General features: G+C 43.5%; 1 protein-coding gene across 4 annotated transcripts in view; it reads right to left on the bottom strand.

Annotated features, from left to right (window-relative positions):
* The window catches only part of PLXNA1 (plexin A1), a 311748-nt gene that overhangs the window by 25841 nt on the left and 266353 nt on the right, over nucleotides 1-19554 (bottom strand). For all 4 annotated transcript variants that reach the window (XM_081900456.1, XM_081900454.1, XM_081900457.1 and 1 more), the window contains exons 22-23: nucleotides 15146-15402; nucleotides 7696-7762 (exon numbers count right to left, since the gene is read on the bottom strand). In XM_081900456.1, coding sequence (XP_081756582.1) covers nucleotides 7696-7762; nucleotides 15146-15402 — 324 coding nt within the window. The remainder of the gene's footprint in view (nucleotides 1-7695; nucleotides 7763-15145; nucleotides 15403-19554) is intronic.

Raw genomic sequence — 19554 nt, 5'->3', positions numbered from 1 at the left:
GGTGCGGTACGTGCTGGAGGCATGAATGGTACCTGCCAGGGCCATAGAAGACCTTGAGCCCCAACCCCCGCTTGTATGCTGATATCACTGGCAGGCACCAAGTTCTGATATGATGGGTTGGCTACATGGAGAAGGCAAGTGAAATCCAGATGGATCCCACTGTAGGATAAATCAGTGAGTGTCTATTGGGGTAGAGGATAATTACATTCAGTCCACATTTTTAAACAAACCAACCTAATTCGCACCTCCTGGACTAATATACAGATTGGAATGCAATTATTATTCAGATGTTGCACATCTCTGTATTTTATGACTCAAAATATGCACCAAAATGTGTAAAAAAGTATTAATGGCATATTTTAACATAAAACATGTTTAGAAATGCATACTTTTAGAAAAAAATTCATATTTAAATAAGCTTTTTGTGATAAAATATGTATTTCAATAATGTGTAAATATTAATTTTCATAGAGAATCTTTAAAAAACCACAGGTTAATGTGGAAATGGCATGGAACAGACTTATAAACACAGGCAAAGTTGAAGCAGACTGGAAATAAGATGGTTCTGTCCATCCTTGGTCTTCAACACTCTGAATACTGTCTAAGACTGGCCAAAATCCTAAATCTCTCCCCCACCACACACATTTTGCAAACCCCCATAATTTGGTGACTTTCTGTCTGGACTACTGTAATGTAATGTGCTGTATAAGGACCTGCCCTTGAAGAAAGTCCAGAGGCTATAGTCAGTACAGAATGAGGCTGCTAGTTTGGTAACTGGGGCAGTCCAATGAGACCATGTGTCGCTAGTTCCGAAAGCACTGCACTGAGTGCCAATGAGCTACTGGCACAATTGAAGGTGTTAGTGCCAGCATATGAAACCTTAAATGACCCAAGGACCCAAAAGAGCACCTTCCCCATTATCACCTATCTCAGCCCCAATGAACATCTAGTGAGGACTTGTTGGCTGTGACTGAGGGAAGGGGCTGTGACCTATGACAGGGCTTTTTCAGTGGTGGCTCTGTTCATGGAATGCCATGGTTAGGTGTGATTGTCTCTATCACTATTGACTTTCAGGAGGAGTTTGAAAATCCTGCTGTTTACCCAGGCATTTGACAGCTGAAGGACAGTGCTCCTGGCAACTGCAAAATCACTGGATGAGAGAATGTTTTTAACCATAGCTGTTTTCAGGATGCTTTTAAAAAATGTTTTGTTGCGGATGTGGCTTGCTGCCATGGGCTCCTTTAGGAGGAAGGATGGGATATTAATAAATAAGTATAAAATAGTAACTAAACCCATAAAACCAGGCAAAGGTAGCTTGGCATCTTTAGGCAAGGACTTATGTTAACACCACATGCTCCCCAACAGCTTTGGAGCAGGAATTATGTGCTGATCTGCAAAGATGAGAAGCACTTTAGCAGCTGACAGCGAGACACCAGCCAGCACCTACCACATAGCTCTAACAACCTCTCTGTGCAAGGAGACAATGCTTTTCCTGGGCTCATCATAAGTCTACGCTCAATCTTTTAAAAATGACATAGACCAAAACACACTTTTATGCGACAGGACAGTGACTGCACAGTCAGTATGGGATGAGCTTTTAGAATTCACAGCTCTGAGCCCAGTTCCTGGAAGGAATGGATCTGAGGCAAAACCAAACATCTGAGCATAAAATACAAAACAAAACAAAGCCACCGATAGCTTGCTGAGATGGCTCCTCCCCAAACCCAGGAAGTATGGCAATTCCAGCACATAGCCCAGCCTTTGTCAATTTAGCCTGGTGCCTTCCAGATGTTTTGGAGTGAAATTCCCATCAGCCCCTGCCAGTTTGTATAATCCAAAACATCAAGAGGGTGCCACAATGAGGAAAGCTAACATAGGATTCTATCCAATGCAAAACCTACTCAGAGTAGGCACATTAAAAGTAATGGTCGTTAGTAACTTAGATAGAGTAGACCTATCAAAATGAATCTATTTCATTTCCTTTCAACTATTTGTATACTGCTTAATCACAATCATCGCTAAGCAGCGTACAAGAAGCCCAATACAGTAAGCTTCAAGGCCAACTAGGGATTTCAACTCTGGTTCTCCCAGCCCAATACTGTAACCACTACTCCGAACTCTTACTGAAAACACCACAATCTCTGGTAAAGATGTTTCCAGGTCCTCTGACCCAATATCCTTTTAACTGGAGATTCCAGAGCTTGAACCTTCTGCATGCTCTACCACTGATCAGTTGGCCCTCTCTGACACAAATGCAGGGCTGAGATCTCACAAATAAACTGAAGGATCTAGAGGCCTGCTCTGCTCTGCAAATGTTGTCTGCAAATGTTTCCATTACCTTTGTTCCACTGACAACTCAGCACTGTTTCCAGGAGTTCTCCTATCTACAGCTTTCCCTGGCCAATATTAAGTAGGCACAGTGGCTGTAGACCCCAGCTCCTGCGAAAAGCAGAAGGGCCAAAAGACCAAATGCTCTTGAGAAGAGCACCTCCTTTAACCTTCAACAGATTAACAGAAGCTGCAGCATGCAGAGTAAAGTGTAAACATTGGCATTTGCATATGAGTGCCTGTGTATGTGGAGAGAAAGCCTGAAGCAGCATGAGCCAAACTATCTAACGCTCACAGTGTCTTATTGATGAGATTTAGCTCATCAGGCACCTAATATTGTGCATTTTTCAATGCTCCTCTTTATCTGCTTCGCTCTCCCATTCCCTGGGATGGCTCATTAGGAGGCTGATGAATGGCGCTCGAGGCCTCAACAAAAGCACCACTGCCCGGGCCTGCCGATTCCACGATGCCTGCCTGTCCCTACCTCTGCCATAAACAACACCTGGGCAGCCAGGATGAAGGAAGCGGGGAGAGGACAGAGAGAAGGGAGAAGAAGAGCAGCACATTGATCTCGGCCTTCAGTGGTGCTGAATCAATATATCATTTCCCTTACAGATGATTGGCAGGGTTTCTTTTCATTCCTTTAAGGGCCTTGTGCTGTTGCTGTGTAGCTGTCACAAGAGGCTAGCTAATGCTACATCCTTGTATGCTACACCTATTGTGAGTGTTCATCTCATGAAGGGCTCAGGCTGGAGATAAGCGCTGAGCTATGGCAGAGCAGAGCTCGGCTCTATATAGCAGCAAGAGTTGCATCCTGATTGTGAGCCCCGCTGCCCATAGTGGAAGGTGCTGATTTGAGTAGAGTCCTCTCCAGCAGAGCTACTTCTGCAATGGAGAGGGAGAGCGTCTGGTCTCACTAGGTCTTCAACAGAGTTCTCTGAGTCGAAGGATGGCAGTGACACATCCTCTGACTGATGGGACACTGGTCCCTGCAAGCTTGTTGAGTAGCGGCACTTCTGAACTGGCCACATATGCTCTCCCTCTTCTGATTTGGAGTCCTTAGCTCCACCACCTCTTCTGGTCCCTGACACGCCCATGGGAATAATTTGTGCCTATCTGAGGACATGTGGGCTGACCAGCAAGTGTACAAACATAATCCAAATCTGGGGGGCATCCTTAGTGCTGCAAATCAGAGGTGCTCCTACAAACCCTTCCCTACAGGAAAGGCAGTAAATATAAGATACCACCATTCTTTCTTTCCTTTGTTCTGGTCATCAACAGCTCATTTTGACTCAAGGACACAAACTCATGCCCCAGCCGCGGAGGCATTCCCTTGTCAGGTCCTTCTCCAAAGACATGTTTTTGCAAAAATTCACCAAAGGCTACACACACAAAAATGCAAGTACGTTCACTTGCTGGATTTGCATGTGCTTTTGCTACAGTGTGGGGTGGGACCATATATTTCCCTGCTGGCAAAGTGCTTGTGGGGAAGCCTGTTTCAAGTATCTTGACTACTACTTCTCATTTCACAACCACCTGCAATCCTCACCCCTTTAAAGCTACTCAGAGAAATGATATTCTAGACATCAGTTGATGGGAGCTGTCTCTTGCTGCTGGTTACATACATTGCTCTTTTGTACTGAGGAGACTGGAACACGGAGCAGGGTAAAGGTAGGTGGCTGCAACCGTGGTGCACTTGGCTCAAATGACAATGGCTCGTATGAGATGTAATGGTTGAAGAGCTCTAAGAACCAGGTCTGAACACGATGAACTAAACTACAAATCTACATCATAGTCAGCAATAGCATGTCTATAGGGAATGCACCCTTCAATTGTCTAGGGAAATTCTCATTCTCATTCTCCTTCATAAACTCTCAAACTAAAACTTGCCATATGGTCAGTTTTTGACCAGTCTGTTTTTATCTTTTGTGTGTGTGTGTTTTAAATAAAGCCTGGCTTACTGCCACTCCAAACAAAATAAAAACCAGCAAGAAGGTTTCCTTCTCACATATTGTCAGAGCTATCTTTTTTGTAATAAGTTTTTATTGAAGAATTTTGAACTGTATAATACAAGCAGCAGAACACACAAGCACAAAGCAAGCAAGCAAGCAAGTGGCAAAGGAGATTAAAAGAACAAAATAATGGGTCACAGTTTCTTATATATCTTGAGTAAAGGTGGAAAGGGGAGGAAGAAAAGGCTTGGTGGAAGGTGAGGCAATGGCCTGGGGTCACTGTTATATTGAGTCTTTCCAGAAGACCATCTGGGTAGCAGATGGGAGGAATTCCTCCACTGAATCGCTTATAAATGAGAGGAAGGGAAATTGGGTGACAGCAAAAGCATCAGGCTTTGCCTGGTCCATACTCAAGACAATTAACGCGAATAAACTTTTCTGATAAATCTATTTGCCACATGCACTGGCACCATGATTCAAGCATAAAATCAGGCCTTTTCCATCCCCCCAATAGCCATGCAAGCAGCTGTCAGGAGGAAAGTCAAAATGTTTCTATGGAGCAGCCTTGGGCCGGTAAATGGGCAGCAAGAGCAAGTACAGGAGATTTAGGGACAGTTTGCTTAGTTATTAAGGATAGTGGATTAAATATTTTGTCCCCAAATCAATTGGGGAAAAGCCACCACATGTGTACTCTGATCTGTGCTGTGAAAGAACGCTGCCCTGAGACTGTAGAGCCCATTTCTCCAAATGCAGAAAATCTGGGGGCAGCGGGGATCAATGTTCAAATGTATCCAAGGACCATGCTTTCCAGAAGCTTAAGCACATAAAACAACATTGGCTCTCTCTGTGTGTGTGTGTGTGTGTGTGTATTATCATTAGAACTCGGTATATGTTGGCTCACTAATGACCATCTGCAATGGCAACCGTTCTGGTAGGCTTGATTGCTTTGTACCTTTCAGAGATGTGGGAAGAGGAAAGGAGAATGCTGCATGGAAATGAACTTCAGCAACTGATGTGATCCTGCTCCTCTTCCTCAAAGCAGCTCTAAGAGCTTGGTAACTAACCTGCAGGACAGATTTATATACTTGTGCTTGCATGCACAAGGAATGGAGGAATGGAAAGAGCCAGTCCATTGGATTTGGGTGATGACAAATGGCGCTGCCAAATTCCAGCAGCATGAAGTCAACCCTTCCTTTATCCAGCTTGGAATGCAATTTATCTATTCCAGGAGCTCAGTGCACAGAGATATTTTTGAAGGAGAGATTTTGGGGGGGGGGGTTTAAGCACCACATGGGCTCCTGGTGTCTCCTACACACAGCTTGAGGTGTATTTCCAGACCAGACCACACAGCACCACATTCTCAAAAATTTGTGCACCTTTGCTTGAAACGCTACATGGAGCCTTCTCTTGGTCATGGCTATATAGGAACTTTACATTTAAGGCTAAGGCTACATTTAAAGCACTACGATACCACTTTAACTATCATGGCTTTCCCCAAAGAATCCTGGGTAGTGCCGTTTATTAAAGATGCTGAGAACTGAGACCCCCTGTTCCCCTCGCAGAGCTACAATTCCCAGAGATCCCTGGCTGAATGTTAAGTTCTGTGAAGGGAACAGGGGTCTCCTAAAAACTCTAGAATATAAATTCAAGAATTATTATCTTTATTGTACTGTCACAGACCCAGTAAAGATACTAATATATGAGGTTGCCTGAGTCAAGTCATTGGTCCATCTATCTCAGAACTGTCTGACCAGCAGCAGCTCCTCCAGGTTTCAGGCAGGGCTTCTTCTCAGTCATACCTGGAGATGCTGCGAATTGAACACGGGACCTTTCTCATGCAAAGAATGATCCACAACCCTTCCTTAAAGAGTGGGCTATTGCAGAACTTTGAGGCTTCTGCAGAAGAGCTGCAAAAATAAAATAAAAAAGCTTCTGGCTACAGAATCCCTTGGTGTTGGAAAGGAGCCAAACCCCATCCCAAGCTTCAGGCAGCCTCTACAGCTGAGAGTCTGTGGCAGAGGCAGCAGTATATTAGGAATGGGTTCCTTCCATATCTAGCCTTTCTCCCAACAAACTCATGTATTCCATGACTTCACCACCTGAGCTCTCCTAAATTATTCCCTCACCTGGCCCCTGCCAAATCCCAAAGTCATGTAAGAGCTGTAGCTAGAATTAAGTAAACATTGTCGCCCATAGGACCAACTTAACGCAATGGCGATTAGACAGTACACCGAAACAAGGATATACAGAGCTGGGTTTTAAGAAAAAAATGTTTAAACAGCGACAAAGCACTGTTCTCCTTACATCCTTGCAAAGTGATATATGCTCTACAGTAGCGATATACGTTTATAGATATGGGATGTCCCTAGACAGAGGCAAAGAGCGAAGTGCATGTAAGCGATAACATAAATCACCTCTCAGTGGCCGATCACTTGCAGTCTCTGCATAGCTCTCAACTTGCTTGGAAACAATTCAAGCTTTCTTTATCTTAATGAGGGATGGTATCCCATGAAAAACAGCTCTGTGCCACAATGACTTGCTGAGTGAAAGTCTGGCAAGATCCCAGTGAAGCATCACTTTTGACTGACAAACAGGTCTATGTAACTGCCATTAACCTGGGTTTCCTTCTGGAGTGCGGGTAAACTACAGCTCCCCTGACACATGGGCCACAGCAGTGCCAGGCAATGGCAGCCATAATTCATCCATGGTGCAGCAGCTCGTAGCTCGGGGCTAGGCAGGGCCTGCAGGTTTTACCTCCACGGAATGTACCTGAATCTGTTTGTGCCTACTGATTTTTCTCCAGCAGACAAGACCAAAGGAAGAAATGTGCTACATACTAATGAGCTGTAATGGGCAGGGAGGGAACCTTGCACCAACTTAATGTGCCAATTTAATGCAGCTGCAGCCATGCCACCTCCACTGAGATCCTGGAAAATACTGTAATTCAGTGCCACAACAATTCTGGTTGACCAATGACAATTGCCATTTTTTTTGTTTCCCTTCCATGTAGGAATTCAATTGTTTACGCTGTTCCATCATTCTTCAGCCGTTCAGTCCCTCCTTCTATCAGCACCTCCCTAAAACCATTAACCCACCTCTGCACTAAATGAAGGGGGGAAAGGGTTGGGGATATCAGGAAAGTGAGTGGAACAATGCATCAGAGTGACTTCTAAACGCATCCAAGTTCTCTAAATGTTATCTAGAAGTCCCTGTGGTGATAGCAAAGAATAGGAAGACTGGTAACAATTGTTCGCTTTGTTTTGCAGAAGATTGGGGTATACCAAATGTGGAACCAGCCCTCCCAAACCTTGGTGTTCCCGATTCCCAAGACACAAGCAATGGTTCTTACAAATCAAGCACCCAAATCTTTTCCCCAGCCTCATTCTACTTGGTTAACAAGATGCTCCACTCTTACCTTTAAGAACTTGTACAGAAGGAACGTGAACCAATTTGTCAGCATTTTTTCAGCCACCGACTCAGTCCTGTAAGGGAGGTAGGGAGTAAGTGTGAGAACAGGAAAAATCAGAGGCCTCTGATCTTTTCTCAAAGTCTCAGATCCTTTTGCTTTTTCTCTTAAAGGCTTTAAAGGTCAAACCATGAAAGGCAGGAACCTCAAAGCAAAGAGGAAGGTAGCCAGAACACGGGGGTTGCCATGACAAAATCTAAAGATAGTCCTGGCAACAGCCAATCCCACTTTGCCCCCACAGAGCTCATTAGAGTAAAACCTGGACTCCTGCTGGCCATAGCAATAAAAATACAGCTAGAGAAAAAGAGTTGGCCCAACCTCCATCAGCAAATCTCCAGAGACTGCTCCCCAGAATCATCTTCTGGCCCTTGCTCCGCATTTCTAAAGAGTTCAAGGATCTGTATTTTCACTGAGTTTAATGGAATTCACAAAGCTTCCCAGTTAACGTTTTGTAGGAGAGCAATAGCTGGAAAGGGCAAGAAAACTCTGAACTATTTTGAAATACTTTTGTATATCAGTGAATAATCTCAGCTGGAAAGTACTCTGTAACAGCCATACATCATTGAACATAGAATCACAGAACTGTAGAGTTGGAAGGGATCCCAAAGGTGACCTACTCCAACCCCCTGCAATGCAAGAATCTCAGCTAAAGCAGCCATGACAGAGCTCACACTGACCAACTCCAAAACCAGGTGGTAGACATTGCCTCCTTTCCTTAAAAAGGAAAAGAAGAACATATCGTATTTCCAAAATTGGGGTGGGGGGGGGGGAGAGCAACTGGCCCAGCTTATTCCCCACAAAGGAAGACAGCCTCCAGAAGCTTAAATGATGCTTAGACAATGCTGCCAAGCATCATTGCAATCTCTGGTCTGGTCTAGTAGTGAGCTGAGTTGCCTCTTGTCATTGATTATACCCCAATTGAAAGATTAAGATGGGTTTTGTTTGTTTTCTTGCAATAGGTTGTGGAGGGGAGGTCTACAACCAATTTCAGCTTAGTCTCACATGCACGAGTCTAGAATATGTTGCAGGTTTTTTTCAAACAGGGTTTTTGTTTTATTTTTTACATCTCTAAGCTGCAATTCAAATGCCTGTCCCATCCACAGCAGTCATGGGTTTCTATTACAGCAAAATATGGGGAAAGCAATTTCTATAAATTCCACTGCATGTGAGAGAGTGTGATCAATGAAAAGCTTCTTCCTCCTCTTTAGTATTGTGAGAAAGGTAGGATAAAAAGAGCCCAAATTTTATCTGCATCTGAGAGGCTCGGTTTTATTGCACTTGTTTCTCACTTATCATTTCTAGCACACCATAATACTTGACCGGACAGAGATATGGTAAGAAAGAGCTAAGGAGTCTCGCTTCCCTCCGTCTGAGTGTGGGACCATGTTAAACAGATCAATGTAGTGACATCATGAGGATCTGCAGCAGTGCATATTGGTATACTGACATTTAATGGAAAACTAAAACTCTTGCGATTCTGGGGTTTGCCAAGTTCCCAATGTCTGCATGAGTTGGAGAAACCACTGAATATAACAAAAAATGAATTATTCATATGTCAATATATCAGTGGATCCTCGTTAAGGTTTTCTAAAGAAACGTCGTCATACTAGCTTCCCATTGATGTGCTATTATATAGTGACAATATAAGATTTGGATTTTATATTTATACATACTACTCCAGAGTGCAGATGCTTAGTAATTGCATTTAACTGCAAGTGAACCTTCTTGCATTTCCAGAATGTATGTTCTCACTATATGATCATTGTGTTGCTTTTTGTCCATGACTAAAGACATTGTCATCTAGGAAGGAAGAGTTCCAGTCTAAAGCACATCACATGGCAAACTGGGGGACGACAGAAAAGGAAGCAAGTTTCAATATATTTTCCTATTCACATCAGCCTCTCTCTCTCTCTCTCACACACACACACACACCACACACACACAAAGCCAAAGTATTTCAAAGCAGAAGGAGCCCAGAATGAGGAGATCAAGGCCAAAGCCAAAGGGAGAGCTGGGAAGAAGATACGACTGAAACCGTAGAGAGTTGTAGGCAGACAGAGAGAGCTGCTGGTGGAGGCTCAGAGCTTGATCACCAGAGACATGAGCAGATTAGTACACAGAGACAGGGCTGTAAGAACTGAGTCTGTGTTGACTGCCTTCACTATTCATCACCTCATACCAATGAAAACATAGCTCTGATACAAAAATTAAGATTCACCTTAACATACTTATCAAACAATATTTAAAACTATGCACATTTCTTCCTTAAAATGGAGAAAAATATGCAGGTGGCTCTGATTGAAATTCTTTATTTATGCCTTTTTGGCTGCTCCATCTATTAATCATCAGATCAGTTATTTCATATTCAAATGCTCACAAAAGTACAAGCGACGCTAATGACCTCAAGAAGGAAACTGCCTCCTCATTGCTATAAGGGAGCAGAAGGGAGGGGCTATGGGGTGTTATTGAAAATAGCAAAACCAAAACAATCAAAATCCCATCAAAAGCTGCACAGATTTTGAGTGGAATTCCCATGAAACAATGGGAGTATCAGGCAGGAGGGAAGAGTTAATTACTGCAGATTGCTTTGAGAGAAACCACCTTGCCTGTTGTTGATGCAGTCTAAAAAACCGGTAAAGGGACCCCTGACAGTCAAGTCCAGTCACGAATGACTCTGGGGTTGCGGCGTTCATCTCACTTTATTGGCCGAGGGAGCTGATGTTTGTCCGTTCCGCAGACAGTTTTTCCGGGTCATGTGGCGAGCATGACTAAGCCGCTTCTGGCGCAACGGAACACTGACACCAGAGCAGCACACAGGAATGCTGTTTACCTGCCTGCCGCAGCGGTACCTATTTATCTACTTGCACTTTTGGACGTGCTTTCGAACTGCTAGGTTGGCAGGAGCTGGGACCGAGCAACAGGAGCTCACCCCGTCACGGAGATTCGAAACACCGACCTTCTGATCGGCAAGCCCAAGAGGCTCAGTGGTTTAGACCACAGCGCCCGCCACCTGCGTCTCTAAAATTTATTTTTTCTTATTTCTCACGTAGTCAGCTCAAATATAATTCCTGCCGATTTTCACCTTCTGCTCTGATTAAATGGAGAGTTTCCCTGACTTTGTTTTCCTAGAAGAGCAGATCTGTGCTTGCACGAGGAAGCACATTATCAATGCCCATAAACCTTCTCTTTCACTTTCCCATAAAAACTGAGGCCTGCACAACTTGTGACCCAACGAGCTAAATGCAGCCCATTGCCCAGTTCATTTCCTGCTGCTGCAGCCTGCCTTTGGCAGCAGGCTGTGTTCTGGTTGATGGATCAAACAGTATGTGGGTCTGGCTTATGTTCTGAAAGTGACAACCCTATAGGAACAAGTGTGCTGTGATGGTGTTTATTGACCTGACTAAGGCTTTCGACACTGTAGATCGTAATGCCCTGTGGACTGTCCTTCTGAAAATTGGCTGCCCAGATAAATTTGTAAACATCATTCAGCTCCTCCATGATAATATGACAGCAACAATCGCAGATAACAATGGCTCTCAAAGTGGACCATTCACAGTGGGCTCAGGTGTTAAACAGGGTTGTGTCATTGCCCCAACTCTATTCATTATTTTCATTGCCATGATCCTACACTTTGTCGAAGGGAAACTCCCCACCGGAGCAGAAATCATTTATCCAACAGATGGGAAGCTCCTCAATCTGAGCAGGCTGAAAGCAAAGAGTAAGGTTACTGTAACTTTCATCATAGAGCTTCAGTATGCTGATGACAACGTAGTGTGCGCACGCTCAGAGGATGACCTCCAAACCATCCTAAATATCTTTGCAGAAGCTTATGAAAAGCTTGGCCTATCACTCAACATCCCAAAAAACCCAAAGTGCTACATCAACAAGTACAAAATAACCCCTCTGCAGCGCCACAAATCCAACTCAATGGTGTAACATTGGGAAATGTTGACGACTTCTTCTACTTAGACAGTTATCTTTCCACAAGGGCCAACACTGATGCCGAAATCCAGCACTGTCGGAGCTCTGCGAGTCCGGCTTTCTCCCGATTGAAGTGCAGATTGTTTGAGGACCAGGACATTTGAAGGGAAACCAAAATGCTTGTTTACAAAGCTATTGTACTACCAACCTTACTATATGCTTGTGAAACATGGACCACTTATAAACGCCATCTCCAATGGTATCTCCGAAAAATTTTACACATCACTTGGGAAGACAGGCAAACTAATATCAGTGTACTGCAAGAAGCAAAGATCACCAGTGTGGAAGCAATGATTCTTCAACATCAACTTTGTTGGACTGGTCATGTTGTGCAGATGCCTGATGATCGTCTTCCAAAGCCACTACTCTATTCCGAACTTAAAAATGGAAAGCATAAAGCTGGTGGTCAACAAAAGAGGTTTAAAGACTGTCTCAAGGCAAATCTAAAAAAATGTAGTATTAAAAACTGACAACTGGGAAACACTGGCCTGCGAGCGCTCCAGTTGGAGAACAGCCTTTACCAAAGGTGTCATGGGCTTTGAAGACACTCAAACTCAGGACGCAAGGGAGAAACATACTAAGAGGAAGGCACGCTTGGCAAATCCACACCGTGATCAACTCCCACCGAGAAACCAATGTCTCCACTGTGGAAGGACGTGTGGGTCCAGAAATGGCCTCCACAGTCACTTGCGAACTCATTGTTAAAACTGTGTCTATGGAAGACAATCTTACGAGTGATCACCAAAGAAGAAAGGAAGAAAGATGGTTAAAGTATTGAACTAGGATCCGGGAGAACTAAGTTCAAATTCCTGCTCAGTTCACTGCACATTTGAAAATTCCCTCCGTTTTTAGATAGATTTCGCTATATCCACCACGACTAGACTCGCAATAAGAGCTAATTCACACACTAAAGTCACCATCCTTTGGCTCCTGAGCTCATTCACCTAACAAGGGTATTACAGACCCTCTCAGTTTTACACTGCACGTGGCAGTTCTGTTTGCCACAGGTACACCATCATGACATGTAAAGCACATTTTCAAACATGCAGGAATATGCAGTGGGGAGATGCTGGCAAAGGAACTCATCTCAGGCACATGTTCATTGCCTGCATACAGATATGCATCTTCCCTTCATGTGCTAATGGTGTCTGGTCCAAAAACAAGTATATACACAGCATGTGCAACTTCTCTGTAAAGTGTGAATTGGACCTAATCCTAGGCTGAACACTCTGAAAGGATATTCATTTGTGTCTTTGGCACCACACTGTTCCAAATGGCCCATGATCAGATAAGGAATCTTAAATATATTTTCTTAATATGCTGTTATTCTAAATATTGGCTTTCATTAGGAACAACTTTTCAAGGACTGGATTGCTAGAGGACAAAGAAGGGGAAGCACAGCGACAGACACCGTGGTGTATGTTTAATAATTGCACTGGTTCTGCAGCTGGTGTTTCTTTCAATATTCATTGGCCTGTGATACAGGAGACCTATCTAGCTACCATTTAAAAATTGATGGAGCAGAGCAGATGCAGAGTAGAGCTGGAACACTGCCCTTGGCTCACACTCTTCCCTCACCTGTCTTGAGGTTCTTTGTTTAAGAAAATCTGCTGGGCTCTGACATTAACCCATCCCAACAATCACCTGGGAGGAGTGGTATGGATCTGCCCTGAATAAATGATTGGAAAATAATGACAAGGGAAGGTAGAGCCCAATGCAAAAGCGAATAGGAAGAGAACACCTCTCTCTTGGACCCATGAGCAAGGAAGCCTGCTCCTGATGCCATCCGTTCAAAACATCAGATAGTGTTTAAGGGGCAACAGGAGAAGGCCCATAGTCATTTTGGATGTAGGGTGAAAGCGTTTGCTATTAACAACCTCAGGACCATCCAGGAGCATTTACGAGATTTGTAAAATGCAGGGTTTGTGGGACAGACTGCTGGTTGAAATGCAAGAATACAGGCAATGACTTGCTGCGGTCGGCAGCCAAGGATGCAAGGATACTGCCAGTGAGAGTGGAAGTAATGCAGGGTGCAGTGAGAAGTGGCAAAAATCTACATTAAACCTTCAGTGATAAGTAGTTTTAATTAATGAAACAGCTGCCATTTCTAGCACTCGGATTTTAAAATGACGCCAGCTCTCACAGAGTGAGACTGTTCTTAAGCTAAAACAGAAATAGGACATCTACTGAGTTCTGAAACAAACAAATTCTCTCTACTATGCATCTAATTCCAAGGCAGGAGGCTGTTCCCCCCAATGGTTTGATTATCTGACTCACAAAATAAGGCTGTGTAGAAGAAACATTTAAAGGCAAAGACCCACCTCTGGTTTCTAAGCTCTTACCATGTGTTGCCCACACACCCTCAAGCCCATCTCTGAAACCTTGATGGCTTCAATTTTCTTCTTATTTTTTTAAAGACAGAAGGGAGAGGGGGAAGATTCTTGGGTTATTGAATTTTCCACCCAATAACAATTTATTTCCTTGCAAGGTCTGAGCACAGAATCGTAAAATATGCATAGACCTGTTTACAGAGTAAGATCCAAACTACTTTAGCACTGACTCCCTTATCAAATTATTTGCAAGCTCCTTGGCACGGGCAAGGCACTTGATCTTCCTCTGTCCACTGAACTCCTCTAAGCTGCTCTGCAGCAGAAAATAATGACTATTTCTTTGCCACATGACACAGGAGTAATATTATGAGTTCAAGAAATTTAAAATACTAGTAGTCTACAGTAGAGGTAGGCTTGTTGAATCTACTTTTGTTTCTCCCCCAGAGCCTCAATATCTACCAGCCAGGGCCAGATGCAAAAGACGTACATAAGAATGAAAGAACAGGGTGCCTCTGAGCCATGGGATTTACTATTGATAGCAGAATTGAACTGAGTTCAGTTTTTTTCCACATAAAAGTCCACTTCTGCTTAATTTTAATTCATTTCAGCAACCAAATTTAGGTAGGGAAATTCCTTTTGTTGCTGCTACTGTTAAAAAACCAGGAGTGAGAAATCCATGTTGATGTACCGCATCTCACTCAGAGATCTAGCAGGAGGTCTTCCTTCTGCTCACCCTGGTCTATAGAACTACATCTCATGATAGCCTGCGACGGCTCATCATCCTACATCATCCTTTGCCAACCTGCTTCTCCTAGATGTTTTGGATGACCACTCCCATCAGCCCCAGCAAACATGGCTAGGCCTGAGGGGAGTTGTTGTCAAAACATGTGGAAGGTACAAGGGTGGCAAAGGCTATCTTACATTATATTAGAATATAATATGTAAAGGGTGAAGTATGAAAAGGGGAAGTCTGTGAGTCATTCACATTTCCCCTCCCCCAGGTCAAGTTCTGTATAACACCAAAGCTTGCCTCAGCACTTTAACATGTTTAACAAGACACTTTAACATGTTCCGAGAGAAATGCTCACCTCCTCAAGAGCAGTTTTGGATGGTTCTTGCTCTCCAAGTTCTTTTCGATCAAGTCTGAGAGAAGCTGCTTGAGCACCCCAGTGGCATACTCCATCTCGCCCTGCAGCGCTGTCATGATTAAAGAGGCCACGTTGCCCCGATCCCTCATGGAGAAGCTGCGCTGTGCCTCCAAAGTGCGAATGAAGGTCAACAGGAAGTGCTTTTTGTTCAAGAGCTGTCCAAAGAGGGTCAAAGACTTCTCCACATTTGCCTGGACCTGAGGGAGGGAAAACTTCATTAGATTCAGGTCCAGAGGCTTATCTTAAGAGTTCCTTTGACTTGGTATTTCAAAAGGCCACGCACAGGGACCTAAGGGTCACGAGTACTTAGCAAAACAGATAAAGCCCGCTGTCCCGACAGTCAGTGGACTTTAGCAGCAACCAGGAAAATTCACTTTCAAAGTGAGAACTGTCTTCTCTGTCCTTCCACATTTTAATTATTGAGAATTGCCGTTTGGGGAGAGTTTCTTTCCAGCCATCACCATTTAGTGATGATTTAGAGGATAAAGCAATAACGTGCAAGTCCTTTCAAAAGTCTGTGGCATCCCATACATGTCTGTACATGTATCCATCCTGTACACCATACAACTGCTTTGACCAATAATCTCTTCACTCTGGATGCTTCCGAGGCAATGGGGTTTCCCCCATTCCACCTTGCCATTTAAAAGTCATTCTTTGGCCTTCTGCTCTCTGTGGATCTATTGTCAAACACGCACATATGAACCAATTTTTGACTGACTTGCCTCAAATATATATATGATACTTTATTTTTCTCCCTTTTACAGTGCTTGCAAAGCCTACTATATAAGATTCTCTTGAATCTGTAGCACAGGTGCATACATAGAGAGTATCTCCATGGGGGGATGAGTATATTTAATACATACTCTTTTCCATCCTGTACACACACGAGTCTCATTTTCTGGTTTTATTAAAAGAAACATAGAATTCAGTTGGGCATCCTTTTTTTCCATAAGAAAAGTTGCCAAAATGCTGGGCTTGGCTGGAGAGTAACAGCCAAATTCTTCCTGGATAGATCTGAGTGTACCAAGCTGTCCCCACAGGAAATTCTGATCTTTTGCACTTTCTGCATATGGTCTTAAATGTTACCGTCTGTCCCTGAGATTAGTGATGCCATTTGAAGCATGCCTGGTTTTGTTTTGAGTGTCTTTTTTTTTAAAAAAATAAATAAATCAGGAAAGGGCATTTCCTCCTCTCCCACATATATTCTGCTCCTGCGACTGCTGAGTTGTCCTCAGATTTTGCTGGTCAGAGCACCCCTACATCCCAAAGTGGATCTCAGTGCCTCCCTAGCCATAAAGCAGATAATTAATGACTAAATCTGATCAGGGCTTCTGGTCTACAGAGATTGCTTAGGTGCCCCATACTCAGAAAACAAGTAACTCTCTTTCTTCGTTAACAATATCCTCTGTCTTGAATCTCCATCTACAGATTCCACCCCCCCCCCCCAAGAAGTCCAGGACAAAACTTAAATGGACTCTTGTTTAAAGTCAGACTGTTAGCTTCTCTGGGCAGAGACATTTCTTTTGCTTATGTCACTTTGTAAAGCATGAGTTTGGAACCTGTGGTCCTATATATGTTGTTGGGCTAGCCTCCCATCATTCTTGCTCACTGGTCATGTTGCCTAGGGCTGCTGGGAGCTAAAGTCCAATGGTACCTGCAGGTTGCCCAATCCTCCTTTAAGGTCTTGTGTACTGGTGGTGGTATATAAATAATGATAAAAGGAGAAGAATCTGCATTGATGAGGTTAGTTAACCCTAGACTGGAGAGTATCACAGGAAGTATTCCTGCATTTGGGTAGTCTTGCATACTGTGCGGGGGGGGGGGGGAATGGGGAGGAGAAGAGCAAACAGAACGGTCAATGCTGCAGGATATGTTTTAAGATCTTCTTCTTTTAAGTATGCACATATTGGAATTATCGTCTCCAATCAATGGCTCTCACCAGCAGCTACTGAAGGTTGTCATTGAAAACTAAATGCTCACAGTTTGAAACATGGGTTTTTTTCCCTTGCTTCCTAATGTCTAGAAAAAAACCACATGTCAACACAAGCCCAGCAGGCAATAATTGGATAATCTGCAGGTCAATTCAGGAGGAGGAGGAATTTGAGACACACAAGCCAGCCATATTTCTAGAGACACCCCCAAGCACCAGATTTTACAGAAGTGAAGATTCAGAAGCCAAATGTATACTCCTAAAATCCCCTCATCTTCTGAATGTCCAAACTACCTCCCATAGCCTACCTCCAAATGACACTCAGACATATGTAACTAAAGCCCAACAGCTATGCCTGGTTATACTGTTTCTTCTCTCCACTTCACTCCATTCCAAGTTTTCCCACAAAGTGACTTCCTTCTCACCCCTCCAGAGTTCTTTATGTTTAAGAACAAAGAGATGGGAGAGAGGAGTAGCTGTTGGGGGGGGGGGAGGCACTGCCTTGGCTCTTCCTAGCCAGGATCTGAGTGTGCAGGGCTGCCTAATGCTCCATTCGTGGTAGATTTCACAGACGGTTTTGTGCAAGGCCACTGCCCTGTATTTTCAGTGATCAAAATAAAGCAAAGCCCTTCACTCTCCCAGAAGCCATGAAGGGAGGATCAGATGGCAGGTTCCTCCTATCTGGGCTGTGTGCTCAGCTTCTAAAGTCAGCGACACTTGATAAGCTTGGAAATTGGTCCTGTCCTACATAAGCGATCTTATCAGAATTGCATGCTGCAAATAGAGCAGGGTGGTGGTGGCTGCAGCAGCAGCAGCAGCAGTAGCAGCAGCACAAAACATCTGTCACATAAATGATCTCAGCAGGCTTGGCTTACCATCTACAACTCGGAAAGCAACGAAGCAAAGCCCTCTTGCAAACTGACACCCTCTCCACCCCACCCCTTTACTCTGTTGCTCTTCTCCTTTTTGTGCAATCTTTAGCAAAAGCAAATGATCAAAAAAGAATTAAGCATTTAATCAAGGCTTTAAATTTGCACAAAAGCAGTGAAATAACAACCCCAAAGATAAGAAAAAGTGCTAATGACAGCCCTATGCTTGGCTCTGGATTTTGTTATTGTTATTATTATTATTATTATTATTATTATTATTATTATTATTATTACATGAGTGCACATGGAGTGGGGAAGGGAAATTGGGGGGGGGGGCACACAGTGCCTACTCCTTCCTAGTCATTTGCAATACCTAGCACTAAACTCATTCTAATTAAGATCACAAACAAAAAGAAGATTACAAACACATCATATCAGTCTTTTTTTTTTTAAAAAAAAAGCCATGCCAGTTATATTTAATACAGGGTTTTCCCTCTTGTAATTTCATTTTACCAACCAAACATATATGGTTTCTCTGAAATTAAAATTACAGCTGGGAAAGCCTTGTATGTCCTCTGTTTAATTAGTTCTTTGAACTTATATACCTGATTATGCACTGCAGTTTCAAAGTTCTGCCAGATCTAGCCTATGGGGCAATGCTCCCATTTCCTTTTCCAAGAGGACTGTTCCACACTCTAAAGTCATCTCAATTTATCCAGATTTAATCATTAAAAAATTGTAAATAATGGGAATGTTACTCATCAGGATTACAGGGATTCATGCATGGTGTAAGCACACCAAACTCCAATAATGAGGAAAGATGGAACTTCTTAAAATGGGTGCACTGTTCTTCAGAGTCTCCCGTTTTCCAGTGTTTGGAAGGTTTGTGGTTCATTTGTTTTGTTTTCACCTTATCCTTGTACCAGTAATTTAAAGTCCCTGTCTCCTGGCTGCTGTGTGCCCCCTCTCTCACTCTCTTCCCCCTCGATCATTAAGGAGGTAATGACAGGCAGAGTGTGATCACAACAAAGCAACTGCCAAGAGCTTGAAACACAGATGGGCCAAAAAACCTCCAGCACATTCCAGAGAGGATAGAAGCAGAACTCTCGGATTCAGATGCTTAGATTTCAGGCTACCCTTGCAGACAGAATCTGAAAATCCACAAAGGATACACGTTCTGGTACAAGTTAAGATGGGGAAACAATACTTTTCCAAGGTAACCACTTGCTACTGACCAGCATTAATATATAGCAAAAGCGTGAAATGGACCTACAAAACTGCCCATCACTCTGTTGCTATTCTCCCCCTCCACATCGCCAGCATGCACACACAACCAGAATCCACACGCCATGAAATTAACTGCGACTTACTTTTGTCCCTTTTGCTTTCTCAAACTCATAAGGGGCTTTACACACAATCATTTTTACACAGATCGTGTACGCCTTGAACCTAACGGCGTCGCTTTTCAATTCACACAGTCCAACTAGGCATAACGGCAGGACTCTAAACTTGTGCCTCCCAAATCTGTCACCCAGGTAACTCACATTCTG

This window comes from Podarcis melisellensis (assembly GCF_964234715.1).
Source record: "Podarcis melisellensis genome assembly, chromosome: 2".
In the NCBI taxonomy this organism is placed as follows: domain Eukaryota; kingdom Metazoa; phylum Chordata; class Lepidosauria; order Squamata; family Lacertidae; genus Podarcis; species Podarcis melisellensis.
Note: the sequence above shows the minus strand (reverse complement) of the source record. Positions and strands in the feature narration are given on the sequence as shown.